The following is a 27,534-nucleotide window of genomic DNA, read 5'->3' on the forward strand; positions in this document are numbered from 1 at the left end:
GTTTTTCACCATCCCACATACTTTATATTTGCCTTATTTATTTAACGTCTGTCCCCCCCAGAAATGCAAGCTACAGGAGGGCAAGGATTTTCGTGTTTTGTTCACTCAATGAGTCTCCAGCACCCGGAAGGACCTGACACTTAGTAGGGTGTTCTGTAAACCCATGCAGAGTGAATGAATGATGCCTGGGCGGGTCAGGGCGGCAGAGCCAGTAGGGCTCCAGGTGCAGCCCCACGGGAGGGGCGGGGCTCAGAGACTAGGCGACCGGGGCGACCCGACGGGAAAGTAGACCTTACCAAGAGGGGAGGGACCGGGCGGGTCAAGGTCCTGGTGGGGGCAGAGCTAGGCTGGGGGTGGAGCCTCGGGGCGGGGTCTTCCCGGGGCTGGGCCGTTTCCGCGGCCCCGGGCCTTCGGGGAGGGACGAGCTTGGGGGCGGGGCCTACAGGAGGCGTGGCCAATCTGAAACAGGGCTGGGTTGGGGCGTAGTCCGACAGGGGATAAGTAAAAAGGGGGAGGGGCTAAACCTGGGGGCGTGGCTAGGCAGGGCCAATTAGGGGCCCGGTAGAGGTGGGCGGGGCCAGCCAAGGGGCGGGGCCAGACCGGGTTCTCCGCTGTCCCAGGTCCTGGAGCGCTCCCGCCAGGCAGGTCCCGCTCCCGCCCCGCTGGCCCCTCCCTGACTGGCCGGGCCCCGGGGGAGCGTGAGGCCGGACGCTGCGCTCGGGGCCAGGCGTCCGCGGGGGGCTCCGGCGGAGTCCGCTCCCTACTGCTCCCGGGGCTACGTCCCCGGAGACTTCGAGGGCGACGGTGAGCAGGGCTGCGGGGGGCCTGCGAGTGCATACGTGTGTGCGTGCATGTGCATGTGCGAGTGTGTGGACGTTTGTGTACACCAAGGGAATTGTGTGCGTGCGTGGAGTTGGGTAGGTGTGAGCTCCAGGGAGCTAGCTGAGTGTGTGTGTGCGAAGTTGCATGTGTGTGCAAGGGCAGTCCTGTGTAGGAGGTGGGTAGTGCATGTGTGTGCCTGTGTGCGACAGAGACAGTGCATGTGAAATTTAGTGAAGGCTGTGTGTATGTCACGGTATCTTGGAGGAAAATGAGAGGGCAGGTGCAATGATATTTGAGGGTCTATGGTGTCAGGACGTCTGTGGCGAGCTGCGGGGTGCGGGGGTGGGTGGTGAATTGTGGGAGTGTAAGAGTTGCAAACGTGTGTTTCCATGTGAGTGGCAGTGATGGGTGCTCCTGGGGGCCTCAGTGTGAAGAGGTGGGGACGGAGGAAAGTTTGGGTCCTGATCGCTCTTGGAGGGATGAGTGTGATCTGGAGCAGTGGGTTATGGACAGGGCAGGTGTTTGGGTCCTGGCTCAGAGTAATTTGGTGATCACATCAGCCCCCTTGCTTGGAGGGCTGAAGAAATGTGTGGGTGGAGCCTGAGGGGGAAAGGCTTGCCCCTTGCTTAGGGAAACAATGGGCAGGGTTCTGGCTTCTGTGGAGGGAGCTGCTACCTTACCAGTCACCTGTTACCCAGGCTCTGCTCACTCCTGCCTGGGTGGCTTCTGCTGGCGCTCCTGTGAGAACATGGTGCAGAAGTACCAGTCTCCTGTCCGCGTCTACAAGTACCCTTTTGAGCTGGTCATGGCGGTGAGTGACCCCTGATTCCCCAGCCCCTTGTATGATGGTTAGATGGATACAGGAGCTCAGCTATGCAGGGATGAAAGGGAGCCCCTCAGAAGCCCCAGATGAGAAGGAATTATTGAGCTGTTCCACTGACCTGGTGGGTCAAGCTTCTCACTAGTGACCCCACCACCCGGCTACCCCAGCCTTCACCACGGCTTCTGGAATCCTTGCCCACTGACCGAATCACAAAATCTTTCTTTCTCCTTGATGAACCAGACTTGTTCTCTCATCTCAAGCTCCTCTGACAGAAAACAAGGATATTGTGGGGCAAACCACTGCTGTCATTTTGTGTAAGGCTAATAATAATAATGGTACATATACCAATGATGGTGATGGTAGCAGCCATTCACCGAGGGTTTTACAGGGCCGTCTTTACTTACATTGTTTCATGATTTTCATTTTACCTTCGCTAAACTGAAGCTTGAACAGGTGAAGAGGTGGGGTGGTCCCAAGTTCTGTGGCTGAGAAGAGGCAGAGCCAGGGCTCAGACCAATGCAGGGGGTACTCTGGAGCCATGATTTTTACAACATCCCCCCCACGGTCCTCCTTCTGCTTGCACACCCCTTCTCCTTTTCCTCAAGGAAGCTGAGAGGGGGTGAGTGTGCAGCAAGGGCAGTCATTTGCAGGATGTATTCAGACTGACTATTTAAGTCAGGCAGCCAGTCAGTTGACGGACTAGAATGAGCTCCCAAGCTCTTGGGCTCCTGGATCAATGGTCTTTGCACCATACAGCAGGTGCTGTCAACAGGCATATTTAACTTTCCTTCTTGAGACCATCCCTCTGCCTCTCGGAAGTCCCTTTCCGTGGGGGAAAAAGGGGGCAATGCTATGGGGTTGTGTTAGGAGTAAATGAGATACTGTGTAATGCCTCTGGTGCAGCGCCTGGCACATAGTTGGCACTCACTAAATGTGGTTGTCCCTGTTATTCCACCACAGGGTGTTATAAATGATTGTATTGAAAGTGCAAGAAACACCGGCATCCATCTGCATCCTCCCCGTCCCAGCCTGGGTGCTTAAATTCAGCCTTTGATTCAAGGACTTTCATATCAATGGGTACCTCTGTGGGCATGTGTCCTGCCTTATTCTACAAATATACCTATATGTGTTTATAATCCCATAATGGATTTTGAAGCATCTGGAGCCATTCATACATGTTGTGCTGTTATTTGCAGATGATTCCAGACTATGAGGCAGGGGCAGGCCTGGGGTTGTAGTGACCAGCTGGGTTACCTTGGGCAAATTACTTAACCTCTCTGAGCCTCCATTCCCCATCTCTAAATGAGGAGTATGTGGTTTCCCAAATCTAGGCTTTGTGCCATGGATTAAATGAGTTGATATATGCAAAGCTCCCAGTGCAAGGTCTGGCACAGGCCAAATGCTGTTACTGTTATGATTGCTGCCGCATCTGGCTGTGTGACTTTCCCTCATTTGTAATAAGGGTGGGACACCAGGGGATGATGAAGAGTCAGAAGTGTGGGGTCCTTGCTGCAGCTCTGCTCTGGTCCGGCTGTGTGCTGATGAAAAGTCACTGAATTTCTCTAAGCCTTGGTTTCTTCATTTGTGAAATGAGGATGGTTATATGCATTTCATAGGGTTGTCATGAGGATTAAAGGTTTTATATATATAGGTTATAAATATATATTAAAAATATATATAGTGGGATCCCTGGGTGGCACAGCGGTTTGGCGCCTGCCTTTGGCCCAGGGCGCGATCCTGGAGACCCGGGATCGAATCCCACATCGGGCTCCTGGTGCATGGAGCCTGCTTCTCCCTCTGCCTGTGTCTCTGCCTCTCTCTCTTTCTCTCTGTGTGACTATCATAAATAAATAAAAATTTAAAAAAATTAAAAATATATATAGTAATGTAGGGGGAATAAAGTGTTGGGGGCAGGTGCCCCACACAGGGCTTAGTCCATACCAAATAGACAATAAATGTAAGTTAAATATAAATACTTGTCCTCTGTCTAAGGCTCTAGGCAGCTCACATTTTCTAAGACCCTAAGACTCATTCATTCATTTAAAATCAGAGAGACACTGTCCTCACCATTCTGAGACAATCCAGGGACCTGTGATTCTCTACCATGAAGCTGAGACAAATAACTGTAAAATGGAAAACTAACACTGTTTTATTATTGCATGAGCTTAATAAACGTAAATTTAATTTAACATATTTAGGATTCTCAAAAATATTTACAATTATTGCACTTTAAAATAGAACATGCTGGCTAAAGTAGCATGTGAGTCTGTATTAATAAGACTAATTATTCACATTGATTTTACTAGAGTATGTTAAGCATAATTTGCAAGCTTCCTGTTTCATAAATGAAGGCAGGACTCCTTTTACTGCCCTAGCTGTTAACAGTCCCTAAGTGTTGATGCATAGAGGCTTGTGGGAGTAGGAAACAAAGGTTTTCAGATACTTATTATCTGTATCTGCATTAATTTATTTGTATTTTTCAAAGGGACAGCCTTGCCATGTTTTCTTATCTTCCATACAATCCTTGTTGGTGAAAGGGCCCCAAACCTCTGCAATGTTACCGACAAAGCCACTTTGCCGACTGTTTACAAAACATCATTGTCCCCAAAATAGCTGCATAACTCAACATAACTTGCATGCTGTGTGGACACAAAAGGGTTTTTCTGCACTTAATGTCTGTCTTTGTTTCTCAGCTAAACACTTGCCCTCAGTTTGAGTCAGATGCCAGGGAAGTTTCAGATGGACTCAGCTATTCTTGGTATATCCGAGTGACCAGATGAGATGGCCTTTGGTTATTCTGCTTAACAAAACTGACTGGAGAATTGAAGCATTCCTTGCTTCAGAAGTCCACCAGCAATGAACTCAGATGACTAACACTGGGCTCAAGGAATTGGTTATAAAATAGCACTGAGTCAACCTTTCTAGACCAAGCTTAAAAAGTTACCAAAAAAAATTTTTTTTTCTCTTTCATTTCAAAAATTTACCTAATCCAGTGAATGGGGTATCTCTTTCGTTGGGCCAAATCCCCTGCCATGAATTCTATTTCTGAAGGTGGGATTCCAGGGAAGAAAGCAAAGGCTTTCTTCTTTCCTGATTGTATTCTGTATTATTTGGTTCAAAACAGTGAGCTTGTATTATCTTGGTAAACAGAAGGAAACAATGAAGACAATGGAGGTAGCTGTGTACCCAAGGTTGGAGAGGGTCTTTGGCCCCTTTGTATGTGGGGTCCCAGAAGGTGGTGGTGAGGTCTTCATGCATATAACACAAAAACGGTGTCTTGAACTTCAGACGGTGGTCACTTGAGCGTCAGAGGCCACTCTCTGGTCAAGCCTACAGCCTGTTGTGAATGGATTCTGGGTTGTCTGGGCTCTCCTCCCAAATGGATGGTGGTTAAGAGCCAGATCCATCAGCTGGGTCCCTGCTCCAGTTTCTCAGCTGCTCCTCTGAGAGTGGAAGTGAGGATAGGATGAAGGGACAGGGGTGCCCGGATAGGGCCTTGGCATATTGTTCATGCTGGTGAAATATGATTCGGGTTTATTGTTATTATTTATTGTTCTAACAGCTTTATTGAGCTATGACTCACATACCCATTTAAAAGTACAAGTCGGGGAACCCTGGGTGGCGCAGCGGTTTAGCGCCTGCCTTTGGCCCAGGGTGTGATCCTGGAGACCCGGGATCGAATCCCACGTCGGGCTCCCGGTGCATGGAGCCTGCTTCTCCCTCTGCCTATGTCTCTGCCTCTCTCTCTCTCTCTGTGTGACTATCATAAATAAATAAAAATTAAAAAATAAATAAAAGTACAAGTCAGTGGTTTTTAGTATTCGTGGAGTTGTGTACCCATCACCCCTGTCAGGTTTGGAACACTTTTATCACCCCATAAAGAAACCTTGTGCTCATTTGCAGTTTTCTTCCATCTCTATGCCCCCAGCCCCTGATAACGACTAGTCTACTTTCTTTCTCTGTGGACTTGCCTATTTTAGATATTTCATGTAAGTAGAATCCTAGGACCTGTAACCCTTTGTGACACGCTTCTCACACTTAGCATCATGTTTTCAAGGTAAAGCTGAGTAATAGTCCATTGCCTGGATAGACCACATTCATTTTCTTTTCTTTTCTTTTTTTAAAGGATTTTATTTATTTATTCAAGAGAGACACAGAGAGAGAGGCAGAGACATAGGCAGAGGCAGAAGCAGGTTCCATGCAGGAAGCCCAATGTGGGACTCGATCCCAGAACCCTGGGATCACGCCCTGAGTCAAAGGCAGAGCTCAACCACTGAGCCACCCAGGTGTCCCCCACATTCGTTTTCCACTCATCAGTGGATGGGTTGTTTCCAGTGTTGGGCTATCACAAATAACACCACTACGCACACCGATGGACATGTTTTGTGTTGACATATTCCTTCCAAAAAAAATCCCTGCCATGAATAACAGTGATTATTTGGTGGGTTGAGGCAAATTCCATTTTAAATTTTATTTAATTGACATATTCGCATTGCTTATGAGGTCCCAGACACTGTTCTGAGCCAATTCGAGTATTAAGTCATTTGTTTCTCCTAAGCACCCAAGAGATGTGTTCTGCGGGTGGCACCATTCTATGAGGAGGAAACTGAGGCACTGGAAGGATGAATGGATTACCCAAGGCCACAAAGCAAACATGAGGCAGGTGAGGACTTAACTGCAGGCAGTTCAGCCTCAGAGTTTACATTCCCAAGCATGAGTCTGCCATTTCTCAGAGCTGAGGATCTCAATCCATTGGAATGGCATCTGGGCCCAGTGAGTGGTTTCCACCAGGACTGTGTCCTGAATGCCTGCACTCCATCAGGACCCCACAAAGAGGAGCACAGCCAGAGCCCACAGACCCTGACCTTCCAGGCGGGTGGGGGGTGGGGGGTGGTGGCAGCAGTTACCTACCAAATGCTCTGGGTGCCCGGCGCTTGAGGTGTGCTCAGAGGCAGGAACTTTCAGAGCAGCCTTGGCTGTAGTGGGGGGTGGGGGGTGGGAATCGAAGGCTTGCAGAGGGTACTGCTGGTCAGTATGTTCATTGACTCGGGCTGCGTAACAAAGCACCACGATGACTGGGTGGCTTAGAACAACAGACATCTAGAGGCCAGCCGTCCAAGATCAAAGTGTCAGCAGGGCCAGTCTTCCTCCTAAGGTGCTTTGGGAGGATCTGTAACGGGATTCACTCTGGGCTCCAGGTAGTTCTTCAGCTTGTGGCGGCATAGCTCCAACCTCCACGTGGCATATTTCCTCTGTGTGTATGTGTGCCTCTGGGTCCAGATTTCTTTTTTTCTTTTTTTCTGATTTCCTTTTTTATAAGCACACCAGTCATATTGGACTTATAAGTACACTCTAGTGACGTCATTTTAACTTGATTACCTCTGTAAAGACCCTTTTTCCAAATACGGTCACATCCTGAGGTGCCTGGGGCTAGCACTCCAACTTACCTTTCCTGGGGGGGATACAATTCAGCCCATTATGCTCAGTAAATGGCATCATCTGTAAATGGCAGACACCTGAATTTAGGGAAATCTGACCCCGCAGCCTGTGCTCACAGGCAGACATTCCAGACTCTGGCTGGGACGTTCAGTAAACACCTGTGCACCAGTGGCCCAGGCCGCTCCACCAGTGACCCAGCTGCCTCTTGTCCGGGCAATGCCCCAGGATCCCAGTGGGACTCCCAGGCCCCGTGACTTCAGCTCATCTCAGATTCTGCAAATCTAAAGAAGGAAGATGGCTCGGAGTAGAATTTCCTTAGCAATAGGCTTTTCGCACAGAGGAAGGGTTACGGAGGTGAGAGCTATCGTCAGCAATTAAGTGTTAAAATATTTAAAGACCTGGCCTTTTGTATTGATAAACAGCTTGTAATTTAGCAAATGGGTTATTAATAAGGAGCAGCATCTAGAGGTAAATCCTTGCGGCTTTGCTCAGGCCAGGGCCCTTACAGTTGGACCCGTTGTTATGGATGTAGTTTTAATAAAGCAGCAGGGGTTTTATTTAAATGAGTTTAAATTAGTTCCCTGGAGCCCATCATCTGATCCTGTTGCTAACAGATTAAGGGAAACGACATTTTCCATTCTGGATTACTTACAGGGACCTGACGCGTTCTGATTGGGGCTGGGAGAACAGAGGTGACCCACAGCCCAGCAAAGTGATCTTATGATTTCGGAAGGAAATTTTGGACTAATTTATGTGGATGGTAATTCACACACATGTTCGTGTATGCATCCTACAAATATTTATTGGGTTTCACTGTGCTAAGCAGCATGCCAGGTCTACAGGCTACCACATAGTTGATTCCTAGCACTTTCTGAAATGCATCATGATTCTGTTGGTCTGCTTCCTTGCTTGTTTATATGGGACTTTCTCATTAAAGTATGCTTCGGGAAGGTGGGGACTGTGTCCATCGTGTTCTGGTTCTCCTGACACAATCCCTTCCTGCCCTCATAGAGTTTGCAGTGGTGTGTGCATGCGTGTGTGTGTGTGTTTCTGAGAGTGAGAGAGAGAAGGAATCAGGCAAGTGCCATGTAGGATGATTCCTTTTTTTTTTTTTTTTTTTAAGATTTTATGTATTTATTCATGAGAGGCACAGAGAGAGAGAGGCAGAGACACAGGCAGAGGGAGAAGCAGGCTCCATGCAGGAAGCCCGACATGGGACTCAATCCCAGGAGCCTGGGATCACGACCTGAGCCAAAGGTAGATGCTCAACCACTGAGCCGCTCAGGCGTCCCTAGAATGATTCCTAACAGGGAATGAACGGGGTGTTGTGGGAACACGGGGACAGGCCCATTGATCGCCAGCTGAGGGTCTTTTAGGTCATTCAGGCTGAGCCTTGCCAAGGGCAGGAGGGCCCACTGAGTGCAGAGAAGGAGGAGACCTTTTCTCTGAAGAAATAAATGTGGCTCATTGGGGCTCCAGTGTGAGTTAGAAAGTGATTGGCAGGGTCAATTTGTCTGTTCAAGGACCTTGGGAGTTTTGAAAGGGTTTAAGCATGAGTGACATGATCAGATTTAGGGTTTAAGTGGATTGGAGGGGGTTTTCCATCCCAGAGGCCAGGAGAACGTGGGGAAGCAGAGGTGACAGGGGCTGGGCACATTCCTGAGACACTTGAAAAATCTAAAATAGTGTTTCCCTCCCATCAAGGTCCTGACATGCCGCTAAATGTCAAGACGCTCTGGGCTGGCCTCTCTGCCTCCGAGTCCCTCCCTGAAGCATCAAAGGCACCAGCTGATCCTGGAAATTTGTGGGCACAGAGTGTGTTCAGAGGAGGAGAGTTTCCTCCACCCTGCTCCCCATGCGTGGGTGAGACTCCACAGCAGGTTTTTGCGCAGTTGCTGGGTGGGTTGGCCAGGCTGTGCGTCTCCCCCCCACCCCGGTGCTGGAGAGGCCAAGCATTCTGATGGTGTGACCTCACGAGGCAGAGACACAGTCCTGGCCCGGCAAAGGGACATCCAAATCTGATTCGTGCGAAGAAGGGATAGAACAGGAGCAGATAGGGCAGCCCCGGTGATGCAGCGGTTTGGCGCCGCCTGCAGCCTGGGGTGTGATCCTGGGGACCCAGGATCGAGTCCCATGTCAGGCTCCCTGCATGGAGCCTGCTTCTCCCTCTGCCTGTGTTTCTGCCTCTCTCTCTCTGTGTCTATGAATAAATAAATAAAATCTTTAAATAAAAATAAAACCTTAAAAAAAAAAAAAGAACAGGAGCAGATAATACCTAGGGCCCACTCACTGCACCCCATGCTACAGCCTCAGGACCAGGAAACTGAAAAAAACAGGCAGAACTGTTCCCAGCCCCGTGTTCAAGGCCGATTTCACTGGTCCAGAGCGGCAGTTGCACGGTGCTCACGACCACAGACCGGACCATCCAGGCTTGTACTCGCCTGCCAGTAGGCACCTGCTCTGTGCAGGTGGAGCACGAACAGCGATACCTGGGCACAGGTGCGGAAGGAGCCCACTCACGGTGACATGGGGTCCTGGGCTGCTCCACCTGCTTTTCCAGGTGGACAAATGTCCATGGGTCCAACTTTCTGCTTTCTTTCCTCAACACCTGCTCTTTCCTCCCTCCCAGCCTTCTTTCCTCCTTCCTTCCCTCCTTCAGCAAACATTGCTCAGGTGTCTACGGGCTCCCAGGGGTTTTACAAGGACGCCGGGGAATCCAGTGGCAAAGAAAACAGACATAGAGACGGAGGTGTTGACTAGAAACAAACACAGACATGATAGGCTACTCCAAATCACAATCAACGTTCCTGGTAGGGTTTTAAGCCACCCAGGAGGGGACCCCTGGGTGCCTCAGTGGTTTAGGGCCTGCCATGGGCCCAGGGTGTGATCTTGGGGTCCCAGGATCGAGTCTCACATCGGGCTCCTGTATGAAGCTTGCTTCTCCCTCTGCCTGTGTCTCTGCCTCTCTCTCTCTGTGTCTTTCATGAATAAATAAATTTAAAAGATCCTTAAAAAAAAAAAAAAAGCCACCAAGGAGATGGCTCACTCAATTTAAAAAAAAAAAAAATTGTGGTAGGGACACCTGGGGGGCTTAGCGGTTGAGTATCTGCTTTTGACTCAAGGCGTGGTCCCGGAGTCCCAGAATCGAGTCCCACATGGGGCTCCCTGCATGGAGCCTGCTTCTTCCTCTGCCTGTATCTCTGCCTCTCTCTCTGAGTCTCTCATGAATAAAGTAAAATCTTAAAAAAATTGTGGTAAAATACATATCATGCAAAATGTCCCATTTTAACCTTTTTTAAAGGTGTATAGTACAGTTCAGTTCAGAATGAAGCGCATTCACAGTGTTGTACAGCCCTCCCTGCCATCCATCCCCAGAACTCTTTCATCTTCCCAAACTGACAATCTGCCCCCCTTAAACACCAACCCCCCACCCTGGCCACCCCTCCCAGCCCCTGGCACGCACCCTCTACTCTGCCCACGAATCTGACTATTCCAGGGACCTCATACACGCGGAACCACACAGCGTTTGTCCTTTGCGTCTGGCTTCCTTCACTGAGTGTGATGTTTTTGAGGTTCAACCATGTTGCAGCAAGTTTCAATACTTCCTTCCTTTTTATGGCTGAATCATATTCCACCATATGGATGGACCACATTTTGTTTATCCATGCATCCCTGAATGCACATTTGGGACGTTTCTGCTGTTTGGCCGTTGTGAATGATTCGGTACAAATATCTGTTCAAGTCCCTGTTGATTTACTCTCATCCATTAAAAAAAGCTCTTATGTTGGGGGCATCTGAGTGGCTCAGTTGGTTAAGCGTCTGCCTTCAGCTCAGGTCATGATCTTAGGGTCCTGGGATCGAGTCCTGCATTGGGCTCCCTGCTCAGCGGGGAGTCCGCTTCTCCCTCTGCCTCCCCTCACTCCTGCTCATGCTCGCGTGCGTGTACACACACACACACACACACTCTCTCTCTCTCTCTTTCTCAAATAAATAAATCTTTGGAAAAAAAGATTCTCTTAGCATTTAAAAAAAAATCTACGATGTCATGTCTGGCACTGTGCTCAGTCCCTTAAACATATTATCTCCCTTGAATCTTTACTGTAGTCCTTATGAAGTAGGTATCATCAATCATTCTCATTATCTTCTCTCTTCTTCTTCTTCTTCTTCTTCTTTTTAATTTTTTTTTTTTTTTTGAGGGAACTGAGTCTCAGAGAGGTTAAGTCGAGGTCACCCAGCTGGCAAGTGACAGAGGCAGCATCTAAACCCTGTGTTCTTTTTTTTTTTTTTTTTTTTTTAAACCCTGTGTTCTGATTCTGACATGCCATCAAACCTGAGCCTTGCCCCCTCGCTGTATCCAGGTGTCCTGGCTGGAGGGTCCTTCTCACCCTTTGTCTCCATCTTTTGTGTCTCCCGAGCTGGCTTTGACTAGAAATAGCAGCAGGTTGTTCAGCTATAGGACCCCCCAGGTATACATGTTTTTATAGATTGTAGACAGCAGTCAAAAGGCTCCAGTGTAATGTTGCCCTGGTTCTACCCTGCCTGCTACCCTTCATCAGCTGGGGTGACACTGCTGCCCTCAGATGTTTGATGTCTCAGCCACAAAGCTCTAGCTAGCAACCTGGCCTAAGTTGAGAGATCCATACCGTAGAATATTACTCAACTGTGAAAAGGAATGAAACACTGACACCCTGCCACAAGGTGGATGAGCCTTGAAAACACGATGCCAAATGAAAAAAGCCAGACACGAGAGGCCACATACTATATGATTCCACTCACATAAAATGTCCAGAGAAAGGGGCAGCCCCGGTGGTGCAGTGGTTTAGTGCCTCCTGTAGCCCAGGGTGTGATCCTAGACCCCCGGGATGAAGTCCCACATCAGGCTCCCTGCATGGAGCCTGCTTCTCCCTCTGCCTGTGTGTCTGCTTCTCTGTGTGTGTGTGTGTGTGTGTCATGAATAAATAAATAAAATCTTAAAAAAAAATGTCCAGAGAAAGCAAATCTGCAGAGATCAAAAGAGGATTACTGGTTGCCTACGGCCGGGGTTGGGACCCTAGGGGTTGACTATAATGGGTAGGGAATTTCTTTTCAGGGTGCTGACATGTTTTGGAATTAGATGATGGTGATGGAGGCACAACTTTGTGAATGTGCTAAAACCCACTGAAATGGACACTTTAAATGGGTGCAGTTTATGGTATGAGAATTCTATCTCAAGCTTATTTTAAGATTTTATTTATTTATTCATGAGAGACGAGAGAGAGCGAGAGAGAGAGAGAGAGAGAGGCAGAGACACAGGCAGAGGGAGAAGCAGGCTCCACGCAGGCTGCCCAATGTGGGACTCGATTCCAGACCCAGGATCATGCCCTGAGCCAAAGGCAGGCACTCAACTGCTGAGCCACCCAGGCGTCTCTCTATCTCAGTTTATTTTTATTTATTTATTTTTTAAAGATTTTATGTATTTATTCTTGAGAGAGAGAGAGAGAGGCAGAGACACAGGCAGAAGGAGAAGCAGGCTCCATGCAGGGAGCCTGATGTGGGACTCGATCCCAGGACTCCAGGGTCACGCCCTGGACCGAAGGCAGGTGCTAAACCGCTGAGCCGCCAGGGCTGCCCCCATCTCAGTTTAAAAAGAAGTTGGGGGAGATGAGAGAATATCGATACTTGATACTCGTCTGTCTGGCGTGGGGGTCTCCCAGGCTTGCAGCGGGCAGGTGGGGGTCATCGAGGAAGGCTCCTGAGGAGTGTGACTGGAGGCGTGTGCCTTGCATGAGGTCACAGTGGTCAGTGTCCTGAATCCAGGCTGCAGCATGGAAAAGAAGGCAAAGTACCGGGTCAGAGTACATTAGTGCAGTTAGGATCTTCTTTCCACAGTCTTGGTGGAAGGTTTGGGGTAAGCAGCTTCCAGCCTTTTTTGAATTTGCATGAGGAAGAGCAGGAAGGAAGGTGGGGGGAGGAGGCAGCAGCTGTCAAGTGATTAGCAGAAATAGCTTTTCTGTACTTTATAGAATCTCACTCTTTTTTAAAATTTAAATTTATTTAACAAATGCTTATGTAGAACGAACCATGTGCCAGGCACTGTTCTCAGCACTTTACGAAAACGGACTCCTTCACTCCCCCCCACACATCCCACAACTCAGCAAGGTAGCTACTTTTCTTATTCTCCTTTGAACAAATGAGTACATTAAGGAACTGAGAGCTTGATGACTCGTTCAAGGCCACACAGTTGGTAAGAGGCAGAGCAGGGATTTGGACCCAAGCCCCAGAGTCCATGCCCTTAATGGGTACGGAATGCTGTCATTCACTCATTCATCATGTAAATGTCTACTGAGTGTTGACTATGTCATTTTGACAAGCCCTGAGGATTTGGTGGGAGGGGAAAAATCTCACTGCCTGGGCCGATGACTTCTTGTCAGCAGTTATGACGCACAAATAAAGGAAACGGGTACAACCAAGTGCTCATTGCGAGTGAATTACTCCACGTTACAGATGAGCCTGAAAAGGGAGAGAGAGGACTTGCCCGTGTCCAAGGTCACCCAGTGGGAGGTAGGCAAGTCTGGCCAGGAGTCCAGGGGCCCATCTGCATCCTAAGTGTGTCACTGTGGATTTTTACAGGATGGAGGCCCAGGGGAGGCAGTCAACGGAAGTTTCCACTGGTCCCTGCCTACCCCAGCTGCGGCCCTGCATGGGCGGGTTCTGGGCCTCGGACCAGCTTCCTTTCTGAGTGAGGAGGCTTGGGTGTCCCTCTCTAGCCACCTGGCAGAGGGCTGTAACCGAATCCTTCTGCTACCTTGTGTCCCTGAGGGGTCCAAACAATGTGCCTGTTCAGCACAAGGAAGCTCAGGCCTGATTTGTGGGGACACGAGCCTGTAGGGAGGGTCCTGTGGACTGTCTGGTTCTGTAAGACCCTGCCATGTGCCAAAGGCGAAGGTCCCCCTGGCTCACAGGTTTAGGCCAGAAAGTCTCAGCATTTCCAAACTGTTGACAATTGTGATGTAGCCAAAGTCCCCTAAGAGCCAGGATAGGGTGGTTCAGGGCTGGGGTCTGGGTCAGACCCACCCCTTACTGACTGTGGGATGCCTTCCCAAGCCTGCACTTGCCTATCTGTAAAATGGGGGAATACTAGTTTCCATCTTGGGGCGCTGATGATGCAGTGAGTGCCCTGTGAATGTTAGTAGCAACAATGTCTGACGCTGGACCGCACAACCCTGGGAACTCTCCGGCAGGAGATAGGGCACTGGCACTGGGTTGGACTCTTTAGGAGCTTCTGCCTTTCAGATGGGACCTGAGCTCTGACCACTCCCCGCCCCAGTGCCTGGCATAGCTCCGTCATTGCTACTTGAGGGAGGTAGCATCTTCCCTTTCAGGGTCAGGGCAAGTTGTGTCCAAGCAGCTGTCTGCTGCTGACCAGCCCTCCGCCCTCTGCCCTCCACTGTTATCTGGGGGCTCCAGATGGAGCTCTTCTAACTCTAGAGGTCTCTTACAACAGGAAGTCAGCCTGGTGAAGCTCAGTTGGATGCTCTGTCTCCACGGCCTGTCATTCCCCTCTGGGGCCACTTTTCTTGGGACTTTGTGTTTTTTTTTTTAAAGATTTTAGGGCAGCCTGGGTGGCCCAGTGGTTTGGCGCTGCCTTCGGCCCAGAGCATGATCCTGGGGACCCAGGATCGAGTCCCACGTTGGGCTCCCTGCATGGAGCCTGCTTCTCCTTCTGCCTATGTCTGTGCCTCTCTCTCTCTCTCTCTCTGTGTGTGTCTCTCATGTAAATACATAAAATCTTTATTTATTTTTTAAAAAGATTGTATCTATTTATTCATGAGATGCACAGAGAGAGGCAGAGACACAGGCAGAGGGAGAAGCAGGGAGCCCAATGCAGGACTCGATTCCAGACTCCGGATTCATGCCCTGGGCCAAAGGAGACCCTTAACCACTGAGCTACCCAGGCGTCCCTCTTGGGGCTTTTTGGATGATCAAGTTTAAATTATTTTTTTCTTTGCTTGTGGTCATTTATTAGTCCTACTGTGTGCCAAGAACTGAGACAGGCACGTATGAGGTCAGTGCCGTGGAAAAGCATGCAGCCCAGGCCTTCGGCATGCCACATGCAAGCTAGGATATGGCTAAAGGGTGTGATAAATGGTATCAAGGAAATGAATAGGCTCAAAGGACAGAATAGGGAAGGAGAGACAGCCTTGCTGAGGAGGAGGTGGGGGAAGATGTCCCAGGAGGAGGGACCAGCACAGATGAGTCCCTGAAGCTAGAGAATCTCCTTAGCCCCTGATCCAGGTCTCCGACCTGTCTGGAATTCTCAGTTACTTAGGCCTCCCTCCTCTTTCACTGTCAAGTGAACTGATTAGTGGTCCAAGAAGAGAGGACAGCTTGTGCAAAGGCCCTGTGGTAGGAAGAGATGGTAGGTGCATTCGTGTCCTGTGGTAGGAAGAGATGGTAGGTGCATTTGTGTCCTGTACCACAAACTGGGTGGCTTAAATAGCAGAAACTTTCTACCTCACAGTTTGAAGGCTAGAAGTCTGAGATCAAGGCTTTGGCAGGGTTGGTTCCTTCTGGGGGCTTGAGGGAGAATCTGTTCCATGCCTTTCTACTAGTTTCTGCTGTTGCCGGTAATCTTTGGCATTCCTTGGCTTGTTGAGGAATAACCCAGACTTGTGCCTTCATCCTCACGTGGTGTTTTCCCTGTATGAGTGTCTGTGACCATATCTCCCCCCTGCTTTTTTTTCTTCAAATCTCCCCTTTTTATAAGGACACCAGTTATATTGGATTAGAGGTCTCCCCAGTCCAGTATGACCTCATCCTAGTTACACTTACAATGACCTATTTCCAGATAAGGTTACATTCAGAGATACAAGGTAGGACACATGAATTTTGTGGGTGGTGGGGAGGAGGGTTGGCACCCAATGGAACCCATAAAAATGTTCTAGAAACAGCAAGGCTAGCCTGGCTGGGGCAGAGTGAAGGGGGCTGGTGGGCCACAGTATGGAGTAGGGGACATGTCCTGGGCTTCGCAGGCCTGATCTGAGTACGTCATTTCATCTGGAGAAAAGGAGAGCCTGTGGAATAGTTAGAGGAAGTGCAGACACTCATGGGCAGTGTGCCCATGGGCTTGCAGGAGTTGAAGTCCTAATGGTGGAGAAGGAGGAAATCATGACCACTTGGCCCTGGAGACAATGCCTGGCTGTGTCCCAGCCACCCAGAAGAACATGCTGGCTAATGAGCAAAGCCTTCCTTAGGGAACAGGGACTGGGCCACACTGGGATTCAAATCCAAGTTCACCAGTTTTCACTGTGTGACCTTGGGTAAGTTACTGAGCCTCTCTGTTCCCATTCTTTCATTTGGACAATGGGGAGGCCATCCAGAGGATTAAGTGGAAGAAAGCGCACAGCTGGAGGAGCACAATCAGGGCTCCCTGTGTGCAGACTGCTCTGAGACACCATCTGGTGACTTCCTCACCAACCCATTTTACAGATGAGGAAAACAAGCTCAGAAGGTCACTCAGTAAGAAAGTAGCAGAGACATGACCTGAGCCTGCCCATTTCTCAAGCATGCACCAGTTTCCCCTCCACATACTTTCAAAACATGTCAGCATCCCTCTTCCAATCATGGAGGTGAGCCCAAGCCATTTCCTCTGGCTCCCTTCTACATTTGGTGGCAAAGGATTACTCAGATATGGCTGGTAGGGAGCCGTGTGCAGTTCTTGCAAACCCGTGTCCGGCTATGTTTGGGTCTTATTCCCTGAAGGAGAGAAAATTCTGGTTGCTTTAAACAAGCCAGGCTCTGCGTAAGTAGCCAAGCTGGTTTCATACTCAGGGAGGCCAACTTGCCCATTTTCCAGATGGCTGAAGAGGCTTACAGGAGGAAAGGACTTGCCTCTGTTGGGGGGAGGAGGAGCTGGGCCCCCTCAGACCCTGCGCTGGCCACCACCGCAGGATCTGCTCACTTTGCTATGCAGCTTCCTCCCCAGTGGACAAATGCCTGCCCCCGGTGCACTGTTCCCTGGGGAACAAGGGCTCCTTATTCTAACCCTGCTGTGTCTGCTGTGTCTGTACAAGGCTCAGCGTATGGCAGGAAGACACAGTGGGCTGGCCTTGTGGGCCCTGGGGTGATACCAAGGGCACCAGTCAGAGTTCCATCCCCACCCCCCACCCCCGCCTCTGCCCTTCTGAGCTGGGAGGAGCCCTGAGGGATGGGAGAGGAGGTGCTGTCCTCAGATGCCTGCACTATTTTTGGAGCTGCTTTGATCCCGATTGCCTGGCACGTGGGCTGTGACAGGCACTTGGAGCAGACCCCACTTGGCTACAGTCAGCCATGCGTGAGGGCTTACCCTACAGTGGCTCTTACCCCGGCACTTCTGGAACTGGGCGCAGACTCTAGTCCTCCAAGCTGGATGCCTTTTATTTCTTTCACTTTCCTAACTGCCAGGCCGAGAACCTCCAGGACAGTGTTGAATAGACAATGCCAGAGTGGACATCCTTGCCTTGTTCCTGATCTGAGGGGGGGGAAGTATTCCATCTTCTAGCATAGAGTATGATGTTGATTGTGATTTATCAGGTTGAGGAAGTTCCCTTCTATTCTTCGTTTGTTCAGTGCTTTTGTCATGAAGAGGTTTAGATTATGTCAAGTGGTTTTTTTTTATTTTCTGAAAGACGCCTTCTTTTAAAATGCCCCCAGGCAAACCCACTCTTCCGAGGGTGAAATCTCAAATGCAGAACCAAAGAGGGATTTGCCAAACTGCTGTTCACGCACCGGGTGTCCCGGCTCTGAAACAGGTGTTAAAATGATGCCTTGTTGGCAAAACAGCAGTGGCCACTGCTCTTACCTTGGGCCAGGAAGGCAGTCCAGCAGGAGGGAGGAGGGTTGAGGTCTGGGCTTCAGCGGGCAGCAGACACCCCTGGCCCCAGCCCCCTTGGCACTCACTCCGGCTCTGCCCCCAGGCCTACGAGAAGCGCTTCCCCACCTGCCCGCAGATCCCCGTCTTCCTGGGCAGCGAGGTCCTGCGCGAGTCCCGCAGCGCCGATGGGGCGGTGCACGTGGTGGAGCGGAGCTGCAGGCTGCGCGTGGAGGCTCCCCGGCTGCTGCGGAAGGTGGGTGGGGAGGAGGGGACACCCCGCGGAGGAGCAGACCCGGAGGGGTCGGGGGCATGGGGGCCTGGGGACCTGGGGTGGGTTCAGGTGGTGGACTGAATGTGTGGGAGCATAGTTGCCCCTAAGCTACTGGGGTTAGGGTGTGGGTCACCCGCTCGTCTGTCTGCCAAGGCCCTAGGCCTAGGGGCTGCTTGATAGGCTGAGGACTAGGGCCAGGGCCGGAGGGCAGGTGCCGGGGGGCGGGGGGGGCGGGTCTGGGGGCACAGTGCAGGGCTTGGGATCCCGGCCAGAGGGTGGGCAGGTGCAGGGCCTCGGGGATGCCCCATGTCCTGCAAGCCCCCGCTGTCCCTTCCCTTGCAGATTGCAGGCGTTGAGCACGTGGTCTTCGTGCAGAGAAACGTGCTGAACTGGAGGGAGAGGACCCTCCTCATCGAAGCCCACAACGAGACCTTCGCCAGCCGCGTCGTGGTCAATGAGAACTGCAGCTACACGGTGCGCCTGGGCCCTGCAGTCCGTGCATCACCCCCCCTCCCTTGCCCCCAGGACTTGTCACAAAAGATGTGGGACACTTGGGACACTCACTTACATCTGCAATTCAGATACACAGCTGATACTTTTGTGTTCGTTTAAGTAGTTTCCAATATTGCTGGGACATACTTAACAAAATGTTATTCTTTGTTTCTCTGAAATTCAAATGTGGCACTCTGTATTTTGCTGGTGAAATCCAGCAACATGCCTCCCTCTTCCTCTTCTCTTTTTCCTTTCCTTCCTCCATGAAAAACGCGCCTTCATTTAGTTTCTTCTGTAAAATGGGGTTAAGGATTGCACCTGACACTTGGGTTGTATTGAGACTTAAAGGAAGTAAAGTATCCAAACCCCTTAGAAGAGTGCCTGGCCCTAAGCCCTCTATGTGTGTTACCTCTTAATATAATTAAGAGCGAATGCTATTGTTTTCCGGTCTACACTGATTGAGCACCTACTATGTGCCAGGCACACTGCCAGGGCACCCAGGGGTGGACAAGTCTGCCTGACTGTTGCGCTCACAAGGACTTCCATTCCAGTGGGACACCGACAGGGAAAAAAAAGTCAACATATTCTTACAGCTTTGTCGCAAGTGCTAAGAATGGGTCCAGCAGACAGGATTAGGGAAGGGAAGGGGAGAGGCACTGTCTTAGGTGACAGTGTCCCTCCGGCTTCTCTGAGGAGTAGCCACTGAAGCTGAGAGCTGACAGTTGAGAGGGCTGGGAATAGAGTTCTGGGGTTGGAACAGCATGTGTGAAGACCCTGAAGTAGGCGAGTGAAGTCTGGGGATGGGGGCTATAGGAACAGGGTCCTGCTGGCCCAGGGGCTGGAGGAGTCTGGAGGCATTTGCCACTTTCTTGCTGAGTGAAATTGGGAAAGTTGCTTCCCCTTCCCAGGCCACCCCTTGCCTATCTGCCACCAGAACCTGCCTCATCAGGTGCTGGCAGGAGCAAATGAGATAATGTAGGTAAAGCCCCCTTAGCCTGTGCTAGATCTCGAGTGGTGGTTTTCATGATGCTAAGTCGAGCGTCGTAACTCTGGTGCATTAGAGATTTCAGGGGAAGCCTCCTCCATAGGGGGAGCATTGCTTTGTTCAACATTCTGGTCCCTAGCACTTGGCATGGTGCCTCATATACAGCAGGTGTTCAGTAAATGCCCACTGCTTTTTCTTTCCACACGTCCAGCTCCCCTTAGGGCCTTCTGGCAGCTGGGCCCAGGATGTTCAGATGTTTACCTGTACGAAAGTGTGGGTGGCAGTTTTTTAATAAGTCACTTTTAGGGCAATATTTCTGAGAGTGAGTTTGGCCAGTAGCTGAATCAGCATCACCAAGGCTACTTGGGAATTGCAGGTTTCCAGGCTCCACACTGGACCCATTTGGCTCAGGCATCTGCATATTTAACAGACTCCTTCTGCCCACAGTAATGCTTCTGCCCCCATGTTTGTGAAGTACACACCCTGGGTCTGCATAGTAGCTGTGTCAACCAAGTTTGTCCTTGCTTATATATATGTTAATTTTAATAAATAGTATATGTAAATAAAAGTAAATATATTAACATAATATAATAAATAAAAATAAATATAATAATATATAATAATATAAAAATATATATAATAAGTACTTCAAAATATATATCTAAAATATATACTAGTTAATGCATAACTTGCTTATATATAATTATATATCAAATATGTTACTCATTTAAATATATCATTATACAATTTTTTAATTTTTTATTTTTTTATATACATATTTATTTATATAACAGTTTTTAAGGGAGAGGCATGCAGATACCAGACCCACTTTCTCTGGTCCCTTCAAGAGAAGGCTCTTTGTTTTCTAACACTTCGAACTGTTCTCTGAGCAGGGCCGCTGCCCCCACCCTCCGGTGTTGCCAGGCTGTGAGATGCTGTCCGTTGCATGCTCTGGCTAGGCCCACATCACCAAGAGAGCCCCCGGGGGAGGGCGTGACGTCCCCTGCACTGAGACCTTGTCATCACCCCTGCCTGGCTTTCAGGTCCACCCTGAGAATGAAGAGTGGACGTGCTTTGAGCAATCTGCCTCACTCGACATCCGGTCCTTTTTTGGCTTCGAAAGTGCCCTAGAGAAGCTTGCCATGAAGCAGTACACAGCCAACGTCAAGAGGGTAAGGGGTGGGCTCCGTCAGTCACCAGAAGGAAGGTACATAGACCTCAGAGCCTGCTGTCCTGGCTCAGAACCCACTTTGTCACCTGACAACCCAAGTGACATTGGGCAAGATCGATCCTTCACCTTCCTTGGCCTCAGTCTTCTCATCCATAGAATGGGTGTCCGAATAATGACCATAACACACAAGATAAGTGGAAACTACTCAGCCCATATTGGAGGCACCATAATATTATCCTGATGCTCCCTGATGTCTGGGGCTTGTGTGATAAACTCTGGACAGAGGGAGGGCTTTCTGGGATGCTTTCTCCTGGTTAAAAAGGTTGCTGTGTAAAGATCTCCAGCCCATCACTGAGTATGGAAGACTTTCCATATAATGAAACAGGTGAAACTCACTTTAGCAAGATATTTTATCCAATGTGTTATCCACAGAAAAATTATTAATGAGTTATTTTACATTTTTTGTTCTGTATAAACTCTTGGAAATGCAGCTCATATTTGACACAGCACATCTCCCTTCAGACCAGCAGCATTTCAACTGCTCAATAGCCACATGTCAGGGTTGGGACTGCGGCCAGGTGGGGGTGACTCCCAGGCTGACGCGGTTACCCCACTATCCTGCTCTGGTGCTCATGTGCCTCTGGTCTCTCTGGCTTCCAGGGGAAGGAGGTGATTGAGCATTACCTGAACGAGCTCATCTCCCAGGGCACCTCTCACATTCCCCGGTGGACACCTGCCCCCGTCCGCGAGGAGGACGCCCGCTCCCAGGCTGGGCCGAGGGATCCTGGCTCCCTGGAGGCTGACAGGCCCTGCAGCGGCGGCCCAGGTCCTGCTCCTGAGACAGTCATTACAGACGGTAGGTCCCTGCGGCTCAGGCCAGCTGGCTGGGTCCATGTCCTTGACCCCCACCCCCAACCACCCAGTCCCTGGAAGCCCCCTTAAGGTTTGCTCACTCTGTGGGGGGAGAATTGCTGCGCATCCCCTTGGGAGTGGGTCTGGGACCTGGAATGACTCAGCTTCCTCCCTTTCCTGCTGCTTCATCCTCTCTTCTTTCCAGCCCAAGAGCCAGAACTGGTTTATTTCTAAATCAGGAATTGATCTGATCTGGTGCCTGAGGGCTGCCCTTTTCTCTGGTTTTAATACTATTTTTAATTATATGAGTAATGCACAATGATGGTAGAAAAAAAATTCAAACTTCTTGGAAGATGTAAATTTAGGAAATAAGACTCCTTTCTTCTGCCTTGAGGCATGTGTTTGTATTTCCTGAACTATCTAGGCATCTATATGTATGTAACATGTACACACACACGTGTATACAGGCATGCACATGTGTACAGTTTATGTTGAATGAATGAGAGCATGTTATACATTCTACTTGATGTTTTGCTTATTTTCATTTACCAATGTTGCTTGAACAGCTTTCTGTATCACTGCATTTGTCTTAGCACTTTGCAGTATTTCATGGTGTGGTGATACCATAACTTATTTACTGATAAACATTTAGTGATTATTGGTTATTTTCAGTTAATTTAGCTAATCTTCCATTGATGGACATTTAGGCCCTCGGTTTTTTATTTTTATTTTTTAAAATATTTTATTTATTTATTTATTAGAGAGAGAGAGAGAACAGGCATAAGCAGGAGGAAAAGCAGAGGGAGAGGGATAAGCAGGCTCCCCAACCCGAGGCTCAAACCCAGGACCCTAAGATCATGACCTGAGCTGAAGGCAGGTGCTTAACCAACTGAGCCACCTGAGAACCAGGTGCCCCGGTTCTCATTTTTTTAAAAATATAAATAATATGTATATCTTTGTACCTAAGGTTTTTATATTTGTATGAGTATATATGTAGCATAAAATTTTTAAAGTAGAATTGCTGGGTCAAAGATTATATGCAGCTGAAATTTTGGCAGATTTACCAATTAGGCCTGCAAAGAGGTTGTACTAACCAGTGTTCCCACCAAAGGTATGTAGCTGCGTCTGTTCCTGACGCCATGCCAGCTCCCCACAAGACTATTATTAAATGTTTTAAACTGACGGGTGCCTGGGTGGCTCAATCAGTTAAGCGTCTGCCTTCAGCTGAGGTCATGATCTCAGGGTCCTGGGATCGAGCCCCATGTCATGTCCCTCTGCCTCTCTGCACCGCCACCCGCCTCACTTGCTCATGAGTTTGCTCTCACAAATAAAAAAATTAATTGTTAAAAATAAACTGAAAGCAAAAAGAGACCACTGGTAGGTGAGTGGGGCCAAATATTATTTTCTTGTGCTTAGTGACTCTGTATTGCTTTTCTGTGAATCTCTGTTCTTGAACTGTGTCTATTTTCCTATTTGCCCATTGATTTCTTACTGCTTTGTAAGAGCTCTTTGCATTGAAGGCAATTAGCCTTTTGTCATATTTTAGATTTTAGTTGACATGGGAAATGCTCACAGTTTAATGTTAAAATTAGAAAAATAAAAAACCAACCCTAGGACACAAAACTATACATACCCCATGAATTCAGTTTTAACCATATGCATGTGTGCTCATGATGATTCGGTTTTTCCTCTGGAGCCACTGAAGTGTAGGGCTTGGCTTTCTTGGAGACAACGCCATGGAACCACTACTACATCAGGGGCAGTGTTTGGGGAGAACAAAATTCATTCGTTCAACGAGTACTTACTCTGTACCAACTACATGCACTAGCTGGCTGCTGTGGTACGTGCACTTTAAAATATTTTAAAAATTAAAACTCTGCCCCTTCTTGTGCACACTGCCGGGTGGTCATGCCCTCTGCCCCCCTCATTTTGTATCAGGCTTGTCCTTCCTTCTCCGTCTGCTCTGTCCACCAGCAGGGCCGGTGCTCAGGAAGGCTGGCAAGAGGCAGAGTCATGCCCCTTCCGCCCTGCTGTGGATCACTGTGCCTTTGTGCTCAGGAGAAAGGGACCTTCACAGCTGCATAGAGGCCGGAAGGAGGCTGGTATCTCCTGCCTCCCTCGTGCTTTCTCCCTCATCCTCTCCATACCCCCTTCCTGTCTTCCAGCATGTCCACTTCTGACCACTCTGAGGTGTTTTGGGGTCTGGATGCTCCCTACCCCACCAGCATCTCTCCTGCCTCTGTTTACCCAGATGCCTACTGATCTCCAGGCCTGGACTTTTTTTGTTTGTTTGTTTTAGAGGGAACCATTGGGTCTGGGTCCTGCTGCTGGACGTGCACACATTCCATTTATGTTCTTATTGTGCACACAAAAAACGAGCTGTGCCCATGGGGGCTGCTCTTTGTGGGCCGTCTGCCCACTGCTGAGATGCTAACATGCTTATGAGCCTCACCACACCAGCACCTGCCACCCCAATAGTTAAGAGTGGGTGCCGGGACCTCAGGTGGGAACCTAGCCTCTGAATGCCTGCACACGCTGACCCCAAACAGCCCAATCGTGTAGGATGGAACTGAACACTTGGAATGCTCTGTGCAGCTCCCGGGCTGTATTTTGGGGTCAGGGCTCTGTCTAAGAAAAGCCTCAGACCCACAAGGGGGCCGGGAAGTGGGAAGGCAAAAGGAATCGTATTTATATACCATCTCTTTTAAGCTGGGTGCACCGCATGCACTCACTTGCAACTTAATTTCTCTTGACCTCAGTTTTGTCTTCTGTGAAGTGGGGACAGTAGTGTGTTTGCCTCACAGGGGTGTTGGGAGAGCTCACTGAGATGATGCATGTCTAGAAACATGAACACATATCATTAATAATCTTCAGAGGGCAGGACAGCTCCAGGGGATGGGAATTACCTTGATTTCCAAGGGTCAAAGGACAAATCACTTGCCTCAGTGAGATCCGGGCTGGCCCCACCCTGAGTTTTCAGAATCACCTCAGAAATGGGTCAGCAAGACCAGAGCATGTGGAGCCCACACGGCTGCTCTTTGGTGAAAGGGCCACTGTACTCCACGTTTCAGATCCGAGGCGGCCAGTAAGGTGAGGGTTCCAGAAAGGGTAGACCGCCTGGTGAGGAGAGTGGCGTTGCCCTCTGGTCCTGAACTCCTCATCTTCTCCTGCAGGGGACAAGCTGGATGCAGACTACATTGAGAGGTACCTGGGCCGTCTCACGCCTGTGCAGGAGAGCTGCTTGATCCAGCTTCGGCGCTGGTTGCAGGAGACCCACAAAGGCAAGGTGGGTGCAGAGCTGGGATCTATGAGAGAACACATCCAATGATGGCTACTCACCTCAGGCATGGGGGCAGGGGGCAGGTAAATAAGCTGATGTAATTAGCAATCCTGGAAACTTCTATTTTGCCTTCTCTTCTCTTTAAATTCAATTAAATGAACATATAACTGTATTATTAGTTTCAGAGGTAGAATTCAGGCTTCGTCAGTTGCATACAACACCCAGGGCTCATTACTTCAAGTGCCCATCACCCGGCTCCCCTATTTTGCCTTCTTTTTATATATATTGTCTCACGTATCTATAATGCACGCCGTGCGTACCACTGATCGTGGGGTTTCTCATCCTCTGCTCTGTTGACATTTGAAACTAGACAGTTCTTTATGGGGTGGGGCTGTCCTGTGCCCTGTAGGGTGCCGAGCAGCATCCTGGCCACCACCACTAGATGCCAGGAGCTCTTCTCCCCCATTTGTGACAACCAAAAGTGGCTCCAGGCTCTAAGCCCCATAACATGCATGTTCATCGTGCATGTAGGTCCCAAGCATGGACTTGCCCTTCACCTTTGTTGAATAGGAACTTGAGCTTGAAGTTCTTTCCTCATGCTGTGGTGGGGCGGGGTCGGGGGGGCAGACAAGGGAGGTAGTTTCATGTTGGGCTGTGATTTAACCTGTCTGCCCCCTGTTTTCTCATCTGTGAAAGGGGGATAATGCTAGCACATGCCATCTGGAGTGAATTACAAGGGACAGTCCACATAAGGTGCCTAGAGTTGTGTCTGGCTCAGTATGAGCAGGAAAGAGGAGCTTTAATTGGGGCTGGGTTTCCCTGCCTGTTGATATTTGCCTGAGGGAAGGAAGGAGAGTTGGCAGGGTCTTAGCTTGTCACCTCAGTGTATCAGTTAGACTCTGCATTACGTGTGGTAGGAACGCAGCTTGAGGGCACCTGGGCGGCTCAGTGGTGGAGCCTCTGCCTTCGGCTCAGGGCGTGATCCTGGAGACCCGGGATCAAGTCCCACATCGGGCTCCCCGCAGAGAGCCTGCTTCTCCCTCTGCCTGTGTCTCTCTGCCTCTCTCTCTGTTTTTCATGAGTAAATAAATGAAATCTTAAAAAAAAAAAAAAAAAGGAATGCAGCTTGAGTCAAGGCAAAGAAATAAAGAGAGGAATATTTATTGGCTCATGGAACTGTTGAGCGGGGTGTATTAATTTTCCAGGGCTGCTGAAAGAAAATGCTACAAACTGAGTGGCTCAAAACAACAGAAACTTATTCTCACAGTTCTGGAGGCCAGAGTCTGAAATCAAGGCGTGGGCAGGGTTGGTTCCTTCTGGAGGCTCTGAGGGAGAATCTGAGCCATGCCTCCTCCCTCCTGGCTCCTGGTGGCTGCCATCGGTCCTTGGCTTGTCGATGTGGCACTCCAGTCCTGGCTCCGTCATCACGTGGCCGCCTTCTCTCTGTGCATCCTGTGTGTGTATCCAAATTCCCCTCCTGGAGTAGAGGGCCCACCTCCAGCGTGACCTCATTTTAGCTAATTATATCAATATAGATTCACTTCCAAATAAGGTCCCATTCTGAGGTTCTGAGTGGACGTGAATTTTGAAGAGATGTCATTGAGTCTAGCACAAGGGGCCACGCAACCTGTCTCAGGGGTGTCCTGAACCAGGACTCACACACAGTCGGGACTCCCGAGCTCTTGTATCTGTTTAGTTCTCTGCTGCATCCCCATCAGACTCCCTGCCCTGTTGAGCTTGGAGCTGTGGCTGCCCTGGTAGCTTGCAGGCTCACCTCTGTCACTGCAGAGCAAGGGGTTCAGGATCCATTCTTCTGATTTAAATTGTCTGAGTGCTCTGATTGGGTTGTGCCACCGCCGAGACCATGGGAGTGGACACATGCTGAGTGGCCACACCGGGTAAAACCAGGACTGGTGTTGGGGCGTGGGGAGGAAAGGCAGCTCCCCCAAAAGAAAAGAGATACGTGAGAAGGGAGGAACGTCTGGCAGCCAAAACTCACAGATATTCACCACAGCTCACCCTTGACAGCATCGTGGTTAACCGTATGGTCCTTCTCCCAGTAAGTATTTTGCAGATAAGACAGGAGACTCGTTTTCCATAATTTTGTGGGCTGGGTTAGGGAACACCATTCCACAGGCTTTCTCCTTCTCTTAGATTCCCAAAGATGAGCACATCCTTCGGTTCCTGCGGGCTCGGGACTTCCACCTGGACAAAGCCCGGGAGATGCTATGCCAGTCCTTGAGCTGGCGAAAGCAGCACCAGGTGGATCTGCTCCTTCAGACCTGGCGACCCCCTGCCCTCCTGGAGGAATTCTATGCTGGCGGCTGGCACTACCAGGACATAGGTGCGTCCCTTTACCTACAGAATGCACAGGCAAACTTTGGTCACTTCCAAAGGCGCTTTGGAGGCCACTTTTCATGTTGGCATCTTAGTATTTTTTCCCCTTGGACTCATCTGGGCATCTGGAGATGCCCTTGGGGTTCACTCAGCCATGAGGAAGGTAGGGCTGGAATGGACATCTGAGCTCAAAATGGCATTTCTCACGCAGTGGCAGCGTTAGCCCACCCT

At 49.6% G+C, this 27,534-nt stretch overlaps 1 protein-coding gene across 4 annotated transcripts in view; it reads left to right on the top strand.

Annotated features, from left to right (window-relative positions):
- The first annotated feature begins 596 nt into the window (after window positions 1–596).
- Window positions 597–27,534, top strand: part of SEC14L5 (SEC14 like lipid binding 5) — a 41,888-nt gene continuing 14,950 nt past the window's right edge. Inside the window, exons 1-9 of one of the 4 annotated variants that reach the window (XM_072835658.1) lie at window positions 597–804; window positions 1,521–1,633; window positions 8,789–8,947; window positions 18,019–18,168; window positions 18,529–18,660; window positions 20,707–20,835; window positions 21,495–21,690; window positions 24,860–24,972; window positions 27,121–27,310. In XM_072835658.1, coding sequence (XP_072691759.1) covers window positions 8,807–8,947; window positions 18,019–18,168; window positions 18,529–18,660; window positions 20,707–20,835; window positions 21,495–21,690; window positions 24,860–24,972; window positions 27,121–27,310 — 1,051 coding nt within the window. In that variant the 5' untranslated portion in view covers window positions 597–804; window positions 1,521–1,633; window positions 8,789–8,806. Of the gene's footprint in view, window positions 805–1,520; window positions 1,634–6,210; window positions 6,309–7,738; window positions 7,845–8,788; window positions 8,948–18,018; window positions 18,169–18,528; window positions 18,661–20,706; window positions 20,836–21,494; window positions 21,691–24,859; window positions 24,973–27,120; window positions 27,311–27,534 lie in introns of those variants that run through there. The other 3 variants (XM_072835659.1, XM_072835661.1, XM_072835660.1) reach the window with 3 other exon arrangements.

The sequence above is a fragment of the Canis lupus genome, chromosome 8, assembly GCF_048164855.1.
Source record: "Canis lupus baileyi chromosome 8, mCanLup2.hap1, whole genome shotgun sequence".
Classification (NCBI taxonomy): Eukaryota; Metazoa; Chordata; class Mammalia; order Carnivora; family Canidae; genus Canis; species Canis lupus.